At 34.9% G+C, this 15947-nt stretch overlaps 1 protein-coding gene across 1 annotated transcript; it reads right to left on the minus strand.

Moving 5' to 3' along the window:
- Nucleotides 1–927: 927 nt before the first annotated feature.
- nt5dc2 (5'-nucleotidase domain containing 2) lies at nucleotides 928–15300 on the minus strand. The gene is made up of 14 exons (XM_073818944.1): nucleotides 14856–15300; nucleotides 14380–14564; nucleotides 12519–12593; nucleotides 12364–12419; nucleotides 12189–12282; nucleotides 10377–10505; nucleotides 9460–9520; nucleotides 8814–8916; nucleotides 8493–8594; nucleotides 6909–6990; nucleotides 6067–6153; nucleotides 5710–5850; nucleotides 2210–2274; nucleotides 928–2108 (listed from the first exon to the last, which is right to left on the minus strand). The coding sequence occupies exons 1-14, from the start codon at nucleotides 15226–15228 to the stop codon at nucleotides 1847–1849; spliced, it is 1815 nt and encodes a 604-aa protein (XP_073675045.1). The 5' UTR covers nucleotides 15229–15300; the 3' UTR covers nucleotides 928–1846.
- Nucleotides 15301–15947: the final 647 nt, after the last annotated feature.

A 15947-nucleotide genomic window follows, 5' to 3' on the forward strand; every position in this document is an offset into this window, starting at 1 on the left:
GTCTTTCTTTCTTTAGTCGAAAAGATATCAAGGTTTTTGAGGAAAACATTCCACCATTTTTCTTCATAATAGTGGACTTCAATATTATGTATATAATAATATAACTTCAATAATAAATCCTGAAAACAAAAATACCATGTTTCCACAAAAATATTAAGCAGCACAACTGTTTTTAAACATTGATAAAAAAAAAAAAAAAAATCTTAAGCACCAAATCAGCAAATTAATGCATAAGCATAACAAATTATTTGTAAATTCAGCTTTGCAATAACTGGAAAAAAATCACATATTAAAATATATTCAAACAGAAATTGCATTATTTCACAATTTAATTTTTTTCTTCCTGTATTTCCTTTTAAAACAAATAAATAAATGAAGGCAGCCTTGGTGAGCATAAAACAACTTATTTCAATAACATTTAAAAAAATTATACAGACACCAAACGTGGACTTTTAATAAAACACAAAACTTATATAAATCACATATTATATATATATATATATATATATATATATATATATAATTATCATGTTCTCACAATTTTGGGTTTAAAGTATAATAATAATAATAAAAAAAAAAAACTTAATTTCTGATTATACAAGCCTAATATTTTAAGCCATTTCTGATTAATACAATAATATTGAGGCTCCAACAACTTGTATAATATTGTGTGATAATAATTTAAAATTCTAAACAGAAAAAAAGAGAAATGCTGATTTTTTTTTAGACTCATTACAGGCAAAAAAAAAAATATGTTTTTAAAATTCATCTATCACATAAATAAATTACATTTTAAAATATATTTAAATCCTGAAGAAACCATTATTATATTATTGCATTTTTGATCAATTAAATGCAGCCTTGGTAAGCAATTTGTCATTTGTGGGTTATACGTTTCATCCCTGAAAGACATAAGAAAAAACAACATTAATACAAAGCCTTTTATTGGATTTTATTAATTGTAGAGCAAGTACATAGAAAAGATGACATTTTTCTTGTTCCTGGACAACTGAACTTAGCAGCATAGCTGCTTATATTCACAGATGTAACTGTAAGCAAACAATGCTCTGATTGTACAGAAGCTTAGTCTAAAGCCACAAACAGCCTGCTAGGTCAAAAACAACAACATTATTTGGTTTGACCCTCCAGGAGCTTCCATGTATGGAAATACAGCTGTCATTAAAAAAAATTTTCTACTAATAAAAAGCTGTCAAGAATGCTAATACGTGTGCATGTTTAAACTTTTGAGTCTAGGCTATATTATTACTGTAGTGTGGGGAAGGTAAGTAACATTACAACACCAAATCTATGAAGTTATTTGACCTAATCGCACATGTAATCAGACCTACTGTATTTGTAACTCAGAATTGTGCATTTTTGGCCAGCGGCTCAATACTTTGGCCTACCAGAGTACAAAAAAAGTCTGGGTACCCCAAGTATAATACATTTCATTCTTCCCGCTATCATGATTCATGTTAATACAAACATCACCCTGTTGCAGCTACAAAACTAATGACATACAGGTTTAGTCTACAAAACCAAAAAAAAAAACAAAAAAAAAAAACAAGAGAACTGTAAACCACTCAACATCTAACTACGTTTAGTAAGACATAATGCAATAGCATTAAAAGTAAAAAAGTTAGAGATAAGAACATAAGCATAAGTTCATCAGCAAGCCTTTCATTCAATGTCCAAGGCTTGAGAACATCGAGATGCATTGTAACATAACATCCAGCAGGTGGCCCTGTTGTATGTGGTGTTTGCGCAAAAAGTGCCACGTCTCCAATGCCATAGAGACACCCAGCCCCTCATTTCACTTCTCAGTTCATATTTGCACATTAGGTTTTTAACGAATATGAGCCATTTCCTCTAAGAAGGGTGTCTTCATGCAGCCAGTGCAGAGCTGGTCCATCCAGAGGGGGGCTTCGTGCTGCAGGGGCGTTCGGCGAGGGTAAAAGGTGTATGAAAGGTCGTAGTTCAGCAGGCAGCTGATTGAGGCCATGTAGAGGTCTGAGAAACGGCACAGGCGGCGGGAAAAGTAGGTGGGGTTGTGGCAGGTACGGAAAATGCTGCCAAAGTGAGGGTTGAAGAGGTTCTTGGTGACTGCCCTGTAAAAGGAAATGGGGACACAGGTGTTACAATGGCTAAAGTTCTTGATCTGTTTATTAAGCGAGTTCAAGAATTTGTCTTTTTGTCTTGCTTTGCTCACCGTAGCTCCTCTCTCTCTTTCAGCCACTCCTGCAGAACCTTCTTGGACTCGGGATCCCGATACATCTGAAAAGCAAGATGTAAATAAGTCAGTTGTTCAAGGCAAGTGTTTTTTTCTACAAATCAACAGGGAGAACTTTTGGAATTGTCTTTAAGATGATACAAAAGACATAATAGACTTTTATTATAGCTGTGTAACAAAATAAAATTATAATATTTTAAATAAAAACAATACCTTTTAAAGAGTTGGATTTTTTTTTGTAGTTGTTGGTAACATTAAAAGTATTTTTACCATTTTAAATTGTTATTTTAAACTTTCTATTTTCTACAACTGTTTTAAACACCGATTCTTGAAGCCCCAAATCATCACATAAGCCTTAAAAATGATTAGAAAATTCAGCTTTGCAATAACAGGAATAAATCACATTAAAATATATTGGAAAAAGAAAAGTTTGAAATTATTAAACTTATTTCAATATCAATAAATGACCCTATACTATGAAAGCCTGTTTCCACCACTGAATATAAAAAAATGCTACTTTTCATCTCACAATTCTGACTTTTTTTCTCAGAATTGCATGATACAAACTCAAAATTATGACTTTTTCTCAGAAGTGAGATATAAACTCACAATTGCAAGTTATTAAGTCAGAATTGTGAGATATAGTGTCATTATTCTGACTTTGTTTCCCCTCAGAATTGTGTGATACAAAGTAGAAAAGTAGAAAAAAAGCCTGATCTGTTCTCAAAATAGCGAGTTTATATCTTAAAATTCTGACTTAACTCCAATTGTGTTATAAAGTAATAAGTGCGCAATATAAATTCATAATTCTGAGAGGAAAAGTCACGATTGTGAGATATAAACTTGCAATTCTGACAGAAAAAGTCACAATTGCAAGATATAAATTCATAATTCTGTGGAAAAACAGTCACAATTCTGATATAAACTTGCAATTCTGAGAGAAAGTCAATTGTGAGATATATACTTGCAATTCTAAGAAAAAAAAGTCACAATTGTGAGATATAAACTTGCAATTTTGAGAAAAAAAAAAGTCACAATTGCAAGTTATGAATTCACAATTCTGAGAAATAAGTCACAATTGTGAGAAGAAAAAGTCTGAATTGTGAGATAAAAAGTCACAATTACCGTGTTTTCATGGTGGAAATCGCTTCCATACCATACAGACCCCAAACCTTTTTGACGGTAAATACAAGCCCCGTTATGTGATATTTTTGAGATATTTTTCATTAATACAAAATATCTAGGCTCCAAAAACATTTAGAATATTGTTATAATATTATAAAATTCTAAACTGTACAGAAAAAAAAAAAAATACAGTAATGCTGATTTTTTTGGACAATATTATGAAGTGCAGAGAACAGAGTATTACCAATATTCCCATCAGACTTAATACAGGCAAAAAATAATCTATTTTTGTCTTTTAAAGTGTGAAATGGCTCATCGTCTCATGTATTTCATTAACTATCGCGTCAAATTCTTATGGCCTCTGCACAAACACAGGAAAAGCTACATTAATGTGCTGTTCCCTTTGGGAATACAAACTTTGGATTTCTACAGTAACCGTGTCCTTTTACATTTTATCCACTTTTATCCAAAACCCAAAACGTTTTGAGTGGCTCAAATTTTAGTGTAGAACAAATTAAAACAATTATCATCCGAAACCTTGACCGAATATGAGGTCGAATGCACTCTGGTTTATGCAAACCGAAAAACCGATCACACCAAACTGTTCTAACATAGAGGATCTAACTTTGCATATGAACAATCAATTCAGATCAATATAAAGCGAATGGACCTCTGCCAAACCTATTAGGTCAGTCCTATGCAACCATATACTATAGAAGCACATGTAATGCAGACGTGTTTGTTTTGCCCTCATTTGTTTTCTAGAAACTCGCTTACTGAGATACATTGAAAAGTTGACATACACCTTACAGAATCTGCAAAATGTTAATTATTTTATTAAACTAAAAGGGATCATATAAAATGCATGTTATTTTTTTATATAGTACTGACCTGAATAAGATATTCCACATAAAAGATGTTTGCATATGGTCCACAAGAGAAAATAATAGTTGAATTTATAAAAAAGGCCCTGTTCAAAAGTTTACATACACTTGATTCTTAATACAGTGTTGTTACCTGAATGATCCACAGCTGTTTTTTTGTTAGTGATAGTTGTTCATGACTATCTTGTTTGTTCTAAACAGTTAAACTGCCTGTCATTCTTCAGAAAAATCCCACAATTTTTTTTTTTTTCAGCATTTTTGTGTATTTAAACCAAGGGGCGTAGATTTGCTCTGGACAATGGTGGGGACCTATGACTCCACCCCCCCACCCCAACTCCGTCCACGAAATGCATGTTTTTTTTTTATATGCTGCAAAATGACTTTACATTAATACTAGCAATGCTTTGATTGATATTAATCCACTCGAAATGCAATTCATTAAGTTAAATTAAGGAATAGTGTAATGTTAAAGGAATGTTTAATAACTGACAAAAAGATAGTTTAATAAAGATAAACACATGCCATTTAAACAGCAATCATTTTATTTCACTTTTTCTGAGTCTTAGTGTGCAAATCTCGAATCAAATCATTAATGTTTGCCAAGTCAGTGAATGCATTTTAAAAACTATTTGTGCGAAGTGGATTGTCTATTGGTGAACTGTCAACAAAATTCTGGCAATATTAGTATGTAGCATATCAATTTCTTTCACAAGACTGACTTCTGACAAATAGTCGTCATTAGATTAAGAGAACTGACAGGGATCATATTTATACTTTTACATGTAGCCGTTTAATCTGCTGTTAGGACATATCCCCTCCTTCCACCCTAAATCTACACCCCTGATTTAAACCCTTTCCAACAATGACTGTGTGATTTTGAGATCCATCTTTTCACACTGAGGAAAAATGAGGGACTCAAATGCAACTATTGCAGAAGATTCAAACATCACTAATGCTTTAAAAGGAAACATGATGCATTTAGAGCTGGGGGTGTAAACTTTTGGACAGAATGAGGACGTGTAAATTTTTCTTATTTTGCCTAAATATCATTTTTTTCATTTAGTACTGACCTTTAGAAGCTACAGAAGATACTTACATGTTTCCCAGAAGACAAAATAAGTTTAATTTACCCTTATCTTGAAACTCCAGAAAGTTTTCACTATCACTAGACAAAAAAACAATACTGTGTTGTTACCTGAATGATCTACATCTGTAAGAATCAAGTGTATGTAAACTTTTAAACAGGGTCATTTTTATAAATTCATTTTGTATGATCCCTTTTATTTTGGTAAAATATTTGGCATATTCTGCAAGGTTTATAAACTTCTGACTTTAACTGTACATAGTTCAATGGTTTTTTTTTTTTTTTTTTTAATGTGAAATTTAACAAAGTAGACAGTTACAAGAAAAAAAAAAAACTTTTCTATACTAAAAAGGAAAGGTGTTGAAGTTCAGAGCCACATTGTGTACCTGCATGCGTTCCAGCAGTCCAGTGAGCGCTTGCAACCACGTGAGACTTTGCGCGTACTGCTCTGTGTTCACCACCTTGGTCTCCACCTCAAGTTCAGGCACGATCGCTCCTGTCCTCCACCCATGACGGAGCATCAGATCCTAAAATGCCGGACAGGATGTTTAAACTATTGTCCACTTCAAGAACTCTTTAGAATCATTGTTACTGTTTGACTCTGGAAAGCAGTGATTATGAAAACTATAGGGTGAGGTTTACTTCCACTGTTGCTGGAATCACTCAGCTGAAGAAGCAAAAACAAAAGGAAGAGACACATGCGCAACAAATGCGAACAAAACAGAAGGATGACTGTGACTCACTGCCAAGTCACTGTAGAGATGATCTCCAAAGTAGAAAACTTTGGATCCTCGCCATCCTGTTAGCTTCAGAAAATCCACAAGGTTTCCCTGAAACAAAGCAAAACAAAAAACAGTTTTGTTAGCCCATTGATAATATTCTAATTGATTTCAAGGTTTTCATTTAGCTAGAAACTACACCATACTGCAGTTTTTCTGTTTCTTTTTCCTTCTTCCAGTAGTCATTCAGGTTTCTGGAAGCAACGAGTCAACAGACCTTTCATTGGTTTTGCAAGGCAGGAACAGTTTGCACTGCCAAGGAACTTTCCCATAAGTCTTTCCCAATTTAGGATGGTTTTCATATGCTGCTTTAACTTTGTCCTGCCTGAGTCCGACTAAGTCTGTACTGGTCAGCCAAGTCTGTTTGTACATGCCTGACACCACTAAACTGTGTTCAATTGATTTTCCATTCAGTCAGAAGTTGACCTTCCCACCTTCTTTTCCACTTGTTCCGATTGAAAGCCAAATTTAGTGGATAAATCATTCTACAATTAACAGAGACTCAATGCTGAGAGAAAGATTTGAGTTTATTCTCACAGGGATAGGAAAATGTTAAAAGTTTAGTGAATAGCTAACCATGTAGACTTGTAAAATACCATGTTTTTGCAAGTTGAGGATTTATAAGTAGGCAGAATGTTCCAGTAATTCTGAACAAATTTTGCCAGATTTATTTGTGAACCCTGACTTAATCCAGACTCACAGATGAGTCAGCATAAATGTTATAGCAATTTCGTCTGCATGTACTGCTTATGCTCATCTTGCCAGAGTAAACAGACATTATGCAGGACAAAACAAATCTGCGTTACCTGTTTATAGATCTGTCCCTTATCCAAACTCTTGATCCTGTCCCACTGTAAATCTCCATTGCTGTCCAAACGTCTAAATGGTCTGGAAAATTAAGAGGTAGAGATACTTTAAAATCACTGCAAAGTGGTAATTCACGCTAAAACTAAAACAAAAACAAAAACACTCAATGCTGGAGAGAAAAGGTTATTGGGAATCAATACATTACGGCTTATTGTCTATTAAGTTTGGGGTCATTTAAAAAATTAAAATAAAATACTGTTCACTAATAATACTACTCATAATACTATTAATACTAGGGCTGTCACGATTCCTTGATTCAGCTCGAGTACTTTTGCTTGTGTTGAGTAACCAGCAAATTTTTTTACACTTTATTTGAACTAAATATTGGCTCATTGCTAATTTTAAAGGCTATTGTTCGCTTGGGTCTACTTCAATTACCACATGAATTATAACTGTCTGATTACTCAATTCATCATCAGAATAATCGACCGATTACTCGATTACTGAAATAATCATTAATGACAGCTAGGGTTGGGTATTGAGAACCAGTTCCATTTTAGAACCGGTTTCAAATTTCAAAGAACTGGGTATTCGAAAAAACGTGCATTTTGATTCCGCAGTTCTTGTGTTTGCATTTTAATGTGATTTAAACCATCTGGTATTGTTCAGTCATTTTAGCATGAAAAAAAAAAAAAAAAAAAAAAAAAAAAAAAGTAATCGGAATGGCACGAAACTCGATGACATTTATGGCAGTCGCTATGTGATCAGTTGTTCCTGTAGTGGTAGTTTTTGTTAACACCATATGCAAATGTTCCTCTTGTAGGCCTAATTGTTCTGTAGGCTGCTGCTTTTTGCTCGTTATTTAGCTGAAACAAAACAATTTGTAATAAGACAGAATAAATATGTTTGACTTAAATTGTATTTTTTTTTCTCTCTCATTGGAATCAAAACTAAAAATCGATAAGAATCAGAATCGATAAGCAGAATCGGAATAAATAAAATTTAAACAATACCCAACCCGAGTGACAGCCCTAATTAAGACTATACTATTAATGCTAATAAAATAGTATGTAAGGCTATGTAAGTTATGTAAATAATTATGTAAGGCTGTTACATTGGTCAAAAGTGACAAAAAATTATTTTAAACAAATGCTTTTATTTAGAAATTTCCATGAAACAAAAGTTAAACTAAGAAGATACATTACCATAACCAAAAATATGAATAAGCACTAAGGTTTTCAAGATTGATGATAATAATAAATGCTTTCCAAGTACAAAGTCAGCATATTAGAATGATTTCTGAAGGATCGTGACTGATGACTGTAATGAAGTAATGATTGCTGAAAATGTAGCACTGCATCACAAAAATTAATTTAAATAAAAAATATATTTAAAAAAAAACATAATATTTTACAATATTACTGTTGTGTTAATCAAATAAATGCAGCCTTAACCAAAAAAAGTTTAAATGTTATTGTATATTTTGAATAACCTCTTCCAAAGTGCACAATGAAACATTTTAGAACAGATATCTCAATTGACTATAAAAGAGATTTTTTCTATTTATATAAAAGCAGACTTACTTTACACAGTCATTGAAAAAATGTGGTTTGTCAGCTTGAACGATGACAACGTCAAAGAATTCCCTCCACTCCTTTCCAACCATGTACTTCATGCCTTTATCACTGAAAAAAAAAAGAAAAAAAAAAAATTTCAATTTAGCAGTGGAAAAATAATAAATAAACATTAATAAGCTAATGTTTCAATTTATGACAAAAACAAAATTTGGGGGTCCAAAATAAGTGGTTATTGTTGTATTTTTTTGTAATTGTACAGAGCTTCACTTTGAAGTCCTTTATGAATAAATCTGCTGAATTTAATACAAAAAAAAAAAAAAAACTCACACAAAGCTGAAGGGGCTGTTGGTAATAAGGAAAAGCTTCTTCCCCTGACTGGCCAGCCGATGCAACACAGCATATGTCTCATCTCCTCTGAGAATGTATTTCTCTGGGGAACGAACACGGAAAAGGGGTCACAAAAGGCAGAAAAAAGAGGTCCTTTTAAAACCAAGTCTATTCTATACAGACTAAAACCAAATCAGTCATTTTTGCAGACTTTGATAAATACAATATAGAATCTGATCATATCTGTTTTCCTGTTTGCTTAAAAAGTGTTTATACTGCAATGGAAAATCTATGATAAGGATTTGCAGGTTCCCTGCTTGTCCGCAGGGATACAACAAACATTAAAACCAAAGATTAGATTGGGCCAGCCTAACAGAACTGCTCATTTTAATCTCATTCTCTAGAGAGGTTCGATTATGCAACAGTCTGCTCTGAAAACAAAAGACTGCTCTCCACCTATATGCACACACATCAAATACATGCACTGCACAGACTGGGTCTGGAGAGTCAACTTCAAGTCTGGTAGTCATTAGCTTCAGGTTTCAATAACATGATCTGTAGCTGGCTAAAGAAATTCAGTGCAAATAAACTAAGATTTGAAGCCATTTTTGGGTAATGCGCACAGTAAATATTTGTTCATACTTACCAAGATCTTGCATGATCCATTTGTACATGTAACCCTTGATATGCACCATTCCAATAGCATCCTGAAAAGAGAAATTTTGTTCATATTTCTCAAAGTATAGAAGTTAAGCAAACTCTAACAGGTGTTTTTGTCAACCAGTGCTTAATGCAAACACTTTCTATTCTCTTTTTTATCATTTCCTTTTTCCTCTTTTGTTCATAAAAATGATTTTTAAACAGATCTTTCACAAACGTTTCTTTGATCTGCTGCCAGGTTTCAGGTTCCCTATGACATCCTACATACCCACACCTCACACTGCGAGTACAGTACAATCTGTTCTAGCAGCGCGGACAGAAGTCAGTTCGAAAAGCTGCGCTTAAAAGATAAACAAACGCAGCTGACGTTCAACTTCCTGACAAGTACTTCAGTGATGGTGTTAATGAGGCAAACCCACTTACTGCAAAACAATTCTTTTGATTCTTGTTGACATGCTTTGGAGGGCTGAAACATTTTGGATTTTAGCCACTTATTGTGCAGCTAAGGTTTTATTTTTTACTAGTCAGCAAGAGCTCAAGTAAGGGGGAGTGGGGCTGAAAAGCAGAAGTGAAAGACAAGACTACATTCTGCAAGTAAATTGACCAAAAACAGCATGAAAAAACAAAGTCGCTCTGTAACCCAATTCAGGACCACCGTGATCTAAGCTGAATGAAAACAAATCAGTCAGCGGCACTTAACCACAGGCAAAAGAAAGAATCCGCTCGGCTTGATGACAAAGTTTACAAAATGACAGACAAGAAACAGCTCTCACGGTTTTAAATTACAAAAGCAGTTTGTAAACTGTTCTCACAGTCCTTAAAAAAAGAGTTTGGCTTTGTTGTGCAAATGCTCTTAAGTGGTTTGATCAGGATTCACGCAGGGCATATTGACTTCACACTTACTGAGACATCTTTGTAGAGATGCACAGGGTCGTACTCGATGTCGTTTGAGATGAAGTAATCGTTCGCAGCTGCCAAGAGAGTCATCTCAGGGATGGAGAACACATCCATGAACTGCTTCATTTTGGGACCCTGGAACAAATAATAATAAAATGCACGAGTCATAAAGCTTCTTTCATCTGTATACCTAAATTACATGCCTTCTGGAAATACTGTTGACCTGCTGCAAGGAAATTGCAGGTCATATATTTTAATGGCCATTTTAGTGCAAAACCTCACATACACACACAAAAAAGTTAACCAGTATTTAACAAATTTCCAGAGCCATGACTCTGCATGACCACATCAGTCATTTGTGATTAGAAAAAAAAATCAGAAAGATTATTCAATTCAGTGATTCTTAACTAATTTTAAACTGGACATTAAATATATTTTAGTACCATTAACTGCATGGCTTTAACATAAAAATCATACCCTGTACAATTTAACAGGACAGTTGTGAATGCAGCTTTATTATCATTTCTTTTTTTTCATCAAAAACACGTCTGATGAATCATTCATAGAGATTTGCAAACCACTTTAAATGTTTGAACTGACTCAAAAATAACGTTGTTCACAAGCCAGACAATACTAGGCAAGTTTTACTGCATCCAAGAGCAATATTTAGCTAATTAATCGATTTACAACAGAGCACAAGAGAAATCTTATGCAAAACACCATTTTATAAATCCCTGATACATGAAGTCAAAAGTTTACATACACCTTGCAGAATCTTATGAACACTTACTGATGCTTCAGGGGGTGAAAACTTTTGGAATTCAAAGATCAGGCTAAATTTTACTTATTTTGTCTTCTGGGAAACATGTACCTTCTGTAGCTTCTGAAGGGCAGTACTAAATGAAAAAAATATGATATTAAGGCAAAACAATTAAAATGTACATATCCTCATTCCATTTAAAAGTTTACACCCCTGGCTTATAATGCATTGTGTTTCTTCTTGAGCCTCAGTGAGCATTTGAACCTTCTGTAATAGTTGCATATGAGTCCCTCAGTTGTTCTCAGTGTAAAAAGATGGATCTCAAAATCTTACAGTCATTGTTGGAAAGGGTTCAAATACACAAAAATGCTAAAAAACCAAAGAATCCGTGGGACCTGAAGAAGTTTTCTGAAGAACAGCAGGCAGTTTAACTGTTCAGGAAAAACAAGGGACTCATGAACAACTATCACTAAACCAAAAAATAAAAAATAAAATAACGGTTGTGGATCATTGAGGTAACAACGCAGTATTAAGTATCAAGCCTGTGTAAACTTTTTAACAGGGTAAATTTTTATAAATTCAAATAAGAATTTTTCTTGTAAACGTCTTTTTTGTGAAATATCTAATTCAGGTTAATTCTAAATAAAATAAAAAACATGCATTTTGTATGATACCTCTTATTTTGGTAAAATAATTAACATTTTGCAGATTCTGCAAGGTGTACTACATGTAAACCTATGACTTTTGACACAATTGTATGCGTTTCCCTTTACTGTGATCCTGCAGAGAAGAACGTGCCTGATAACCATCTGATAGAGAAAAGGACTGTAATGTTTTTGTTGTAGATATATAGCACACAGCCACTTACTCATGGTGACTGGACACACAAAATCAGATCTGAGCTCCTGACAGGGTGGCACCACTTTATCCTCATTGACCTCTTAGTAATGAGGCACAAAAATGTAAGCATGCCAATAACAGCATATAAACATCTGCTCTCTCGAGTGTAAAATTAAAATGAAATTTAACTAAATGAAAACGCAATGCGGAACAATCACCTTGCCGTAAAATCCACTGACTTGGTGGAGGGGAACATGATTTGAACCTCCGTAAAGTTTCATGACCTCATCATCAGGGACAGGCTTCAGACCTCTGCAAATACAAGAAAAAAAAACATGAATTACATAATCACACAAACTCACTGATTAAATTGATCAAATGAGGTCAATTTACCTATAAACAGTTCCTAACTGGATATAATGGAAGGCATCGATTTTCATCAGTAGTCCCTGTGGCATTGAAATAATGATAAAAAAGTTAATTAATTTTATTGCACAACTGCAATTAAACAATGCATAAAAAACTCAAACAAAGAAAGTTAAATGCACCTTTTGGATGTCATAGTGAAGTCCCCGAGTTGCAAAGTTGGGAATGTAGTCGTACTTACTGATTCCCTCAGGATACTAGTGAGAAAAACAAGTTCAGTCATCTCAAGCATGCCAAACCTTTAACCCCCCACCCCTTGACTCCACATGACCCCTCAGACAGGTCAACATCATTAGAACAATTAAGCAAAACACAAAACAAAAGTCGAAAGTCCAGGATACATTTGTTGTTTTAGGGGACGTTCACACAAAACACATTTTTGTGTTCCACTGGACTGCTTTTCCAATGCTAATATGGCTAGATGGACATGTTTTGACTGTTGCGCTCGCGTCTTTTGCAGCGCCTCACACGTAACACAAAACTCAATAAAAAAAAAAAAAAAAAAAAAAAAAAAAAAAAAGTGGCACTTAAAGAGATAGTTCATCCAAAAATAAAATTGTCAATTACTCATCCTCATGTTGTTCCAAAACCATAAGGCCTTCATCTTCGGAACACAAATTAAGATATTTTTGATTAACTTTTGCAGTCTATGCAGAGTCAGAAAGCTCTTGGATTTGCTCAAAAATATCTTAATTTGGGTCGCAAAGATGAAGAAAGGTCTTACTTGTTTGGAACGACATGAGGGTGAGAAATTATTGACAGAATTTTCATTTTTGGGTGAACTATCCGTTTAAGGAAAACAAAAAAAAAACAAAAAAAATTTAACTTTTAAAAAGAACCAGTTTAGGTCTTTTTTTTTTTTTTTCATTCCAATTTTAAATGCATTTAAAAAAAATTTTTTTTTTTTAAAACACATTCTGTGTATGGCTTCTTGACTTTGTTCTAAGGGGCCATTCACACACAATGTGTTTTGCATTCCACTGCGCTGCTTTCCATTTTTTTCTATGTGAAGGTGCTAGATAGACCCGTTTGAACATTGTGCTCTTGTCTTTCACAGCATTCTAAAAACGTGGTGTTGAAACAAAAGTTCAACTTTTATAAAAATGTAGACTGTGTATTTTTTTTTTCTCGCTACCCTGCACCCTACATTTTTAAAGTGAACCCTGGGTATTAAGACTTGTATGGTTTAATATAACATAAATGATGTATCATAAACCTATGAAAGATTTACCGCAACAACTCAGAAAATAAAATACAGATACAATGCCATGTTTTATTGTAACTTTTAGTCAAAAGGCAACAGGAGAAGCGATGCAAGTCATCACTGCATTGTTACCGATAAGAAGAGGAGAAAAGAATGAAAAGACCTGCGTCTGTGTTCTCTCCACTTTAGCCCTGATGCCTTTGAGGCTTTTAGTAGACCACAGCTACTGAAAGAGCTTGCAAACCATGTAAACATGCTGACAGTGGTCATTATGCCACAGCCACCGATAGTTTCTCAGCACGGATTTCGCTTGAAATTGGGTGTGTTGAGACTCCATGTGGAGAAAATCAATGGTACAGCATTTGGTTTAAGCCTTCGCTTATATCCATCACCACCTTTAAGCTCTTACAGTAGCTGTGGTCATCGTATGAGTATTTTATTGTCCTAGCTGTGTTGCAGTTAAAAATTGCGTAGCTCAGTACCAGTAGCTCACCAAGTGCAACTGTTTTACGTAATCAAAGTAATGGCGCCCCCCATAGTTCAAAATATGTATGTGGATTTTTTAAATAACGTAAATATGGGTTTTCTACTTTTTTCTTTTTCAATCCGCGAATTAATATTTAAAACGCATTCTGTGTGAATGAACCCTAAGTTTTTATTTTTTGGTTAAGCGTTTTACCTCATTATAACGCGTTAGTATTTATAATTATTTGGTTTAATAACAATGAAATATGAAAATCAACAGGTTTATGATATAAAATTAGGTATTTTTTTCGGACCTTGTAGTGCTGGACGAGAAACTCTCGCGCCTTGTTGTAAATCATCTCGTCCAGCGCGCTGGAATAGAGCGCGAGCGTGTAATCATAGTCAAAGCCGTAGATGTCCACCTCTTCCAGATTCACCTCATTGTTGGCATAGATGGTGGAAGGGTTCAAAAGATTGCACACCCCTGGAGGAATCAAATCTGTGGGGCGGCAAAGGGAGATTTGAGGTTTATTATGCATGTTTTAAACACTGTTTCTTCTGTGCATAAACAATAAAGTTAAGAAAAACATGTCTGATACACTTGAACACAAAATGTCGATCAGGTATTGGACATGTGAATGGCAGTTGGCAGTTGTTTACAAAATGTCCAGAGGCTAGCGCCTCTCTGGAACGGATGGAAAGTGGGCAAATAAGTTGTACCACGACTCCAAAGATTACAAAACACTACATGTGAGAACAAAAAAAAAAAAAAAAATCTAACATTACATACCGTGCACAAGCCGTTTCATCTCATTGTATCTCGCCCACAAGTAGGTTTTATTGTTGACCTGCGGGGCCGTGGATGAGAAAGCCCTGCCAGATTTGGTGAGAGATTCTTCGCCTCTATTTTTGCCCACGATCTGGTGTCTGTGCGTTGTGACTGCGGCTGCAACAGGGTTATGACTAGCTGCTACATTTCTCGTCGGTCCACAGTTGTGTCCATCTTTGCAGCACTTCTGTCCGTTCATTGTTGTTGAACCAGCCGAAGCGAAGCTTCCACAAGCAAAAGCAGGAATATTCAATCCTGCACACAGGGAAACCCTGCAGCTGGAGCTCCTTTGCCACATTGCGTTGCTTAAACTGCCTATTTTTTTGCAAGCCATGACTAAACTATACTAAGAAAGTTGTTTACTTCTTTCATTCGTACTTGCCACGCGTGTTCAGTAGGTTCGCTTCTGTGGGAACTGATACAGCTTCACTGAGGGCATCGTTAGTCAGGCCCTTCAGGCGCAGGCTATTTTATGAACCAATCAGATAGCAGACTTGTAATGATTGACAGTTGTTTAAACCAATGAGACGTGGATTCTGCTGCGACGCTTACCTAGGGGTTTGGCTCAGGAGGAAAACGTGTTTACATGCCAGTCCAACCAATACGTTTTCTTGATGGAAATTTAGCAATATTTCGTGACTCACGATTGGTTAAACGACCTGGCAACTGCCTACATGGGCTACGTGACTGAATATGCTTAGCATACTTTTTGTTCCTAAAGACGTAGACATGTATGTACAAGATGTGACCACTGGTTGTGCTTTAAAAACATTTTTTTTTGTTCTATGCGTGTTTCGTGGCAGACCTCAGGAAGAGTGCGAACTGCCAAATGCGCTTCAGCCTGGAACAAAAGGGACGCATTATGACTGCGGTTTAGTGCAGTAGCAAAAGACTGATGTAATTAGTTTACCGCGTTTGATCATATGTTCGACTTTTGTTACTATCTTATCCTTACCGATAAGCAAATTGATTTTTATTTACGAGGCCCTTCTGGAATGCACACGCTTTTTTTCTTCTTCAGTCAGTCGATCATTTTAGGCGTTGCAGTACGAG

Source organism: Garra rufa, chromosome 15, assembly GCF_049309525.1.
Source record: "Garra rufa chromosome 15, GarRuf1.0, whole genome shotgun sequence".
In the NCBI taxonomy this organism is placed as follows: Eukaryota; Metazoa; Chordata; class Actinopteri; order Cypriniformes; family Cyprinidae; genus Garra; species Garra rufa.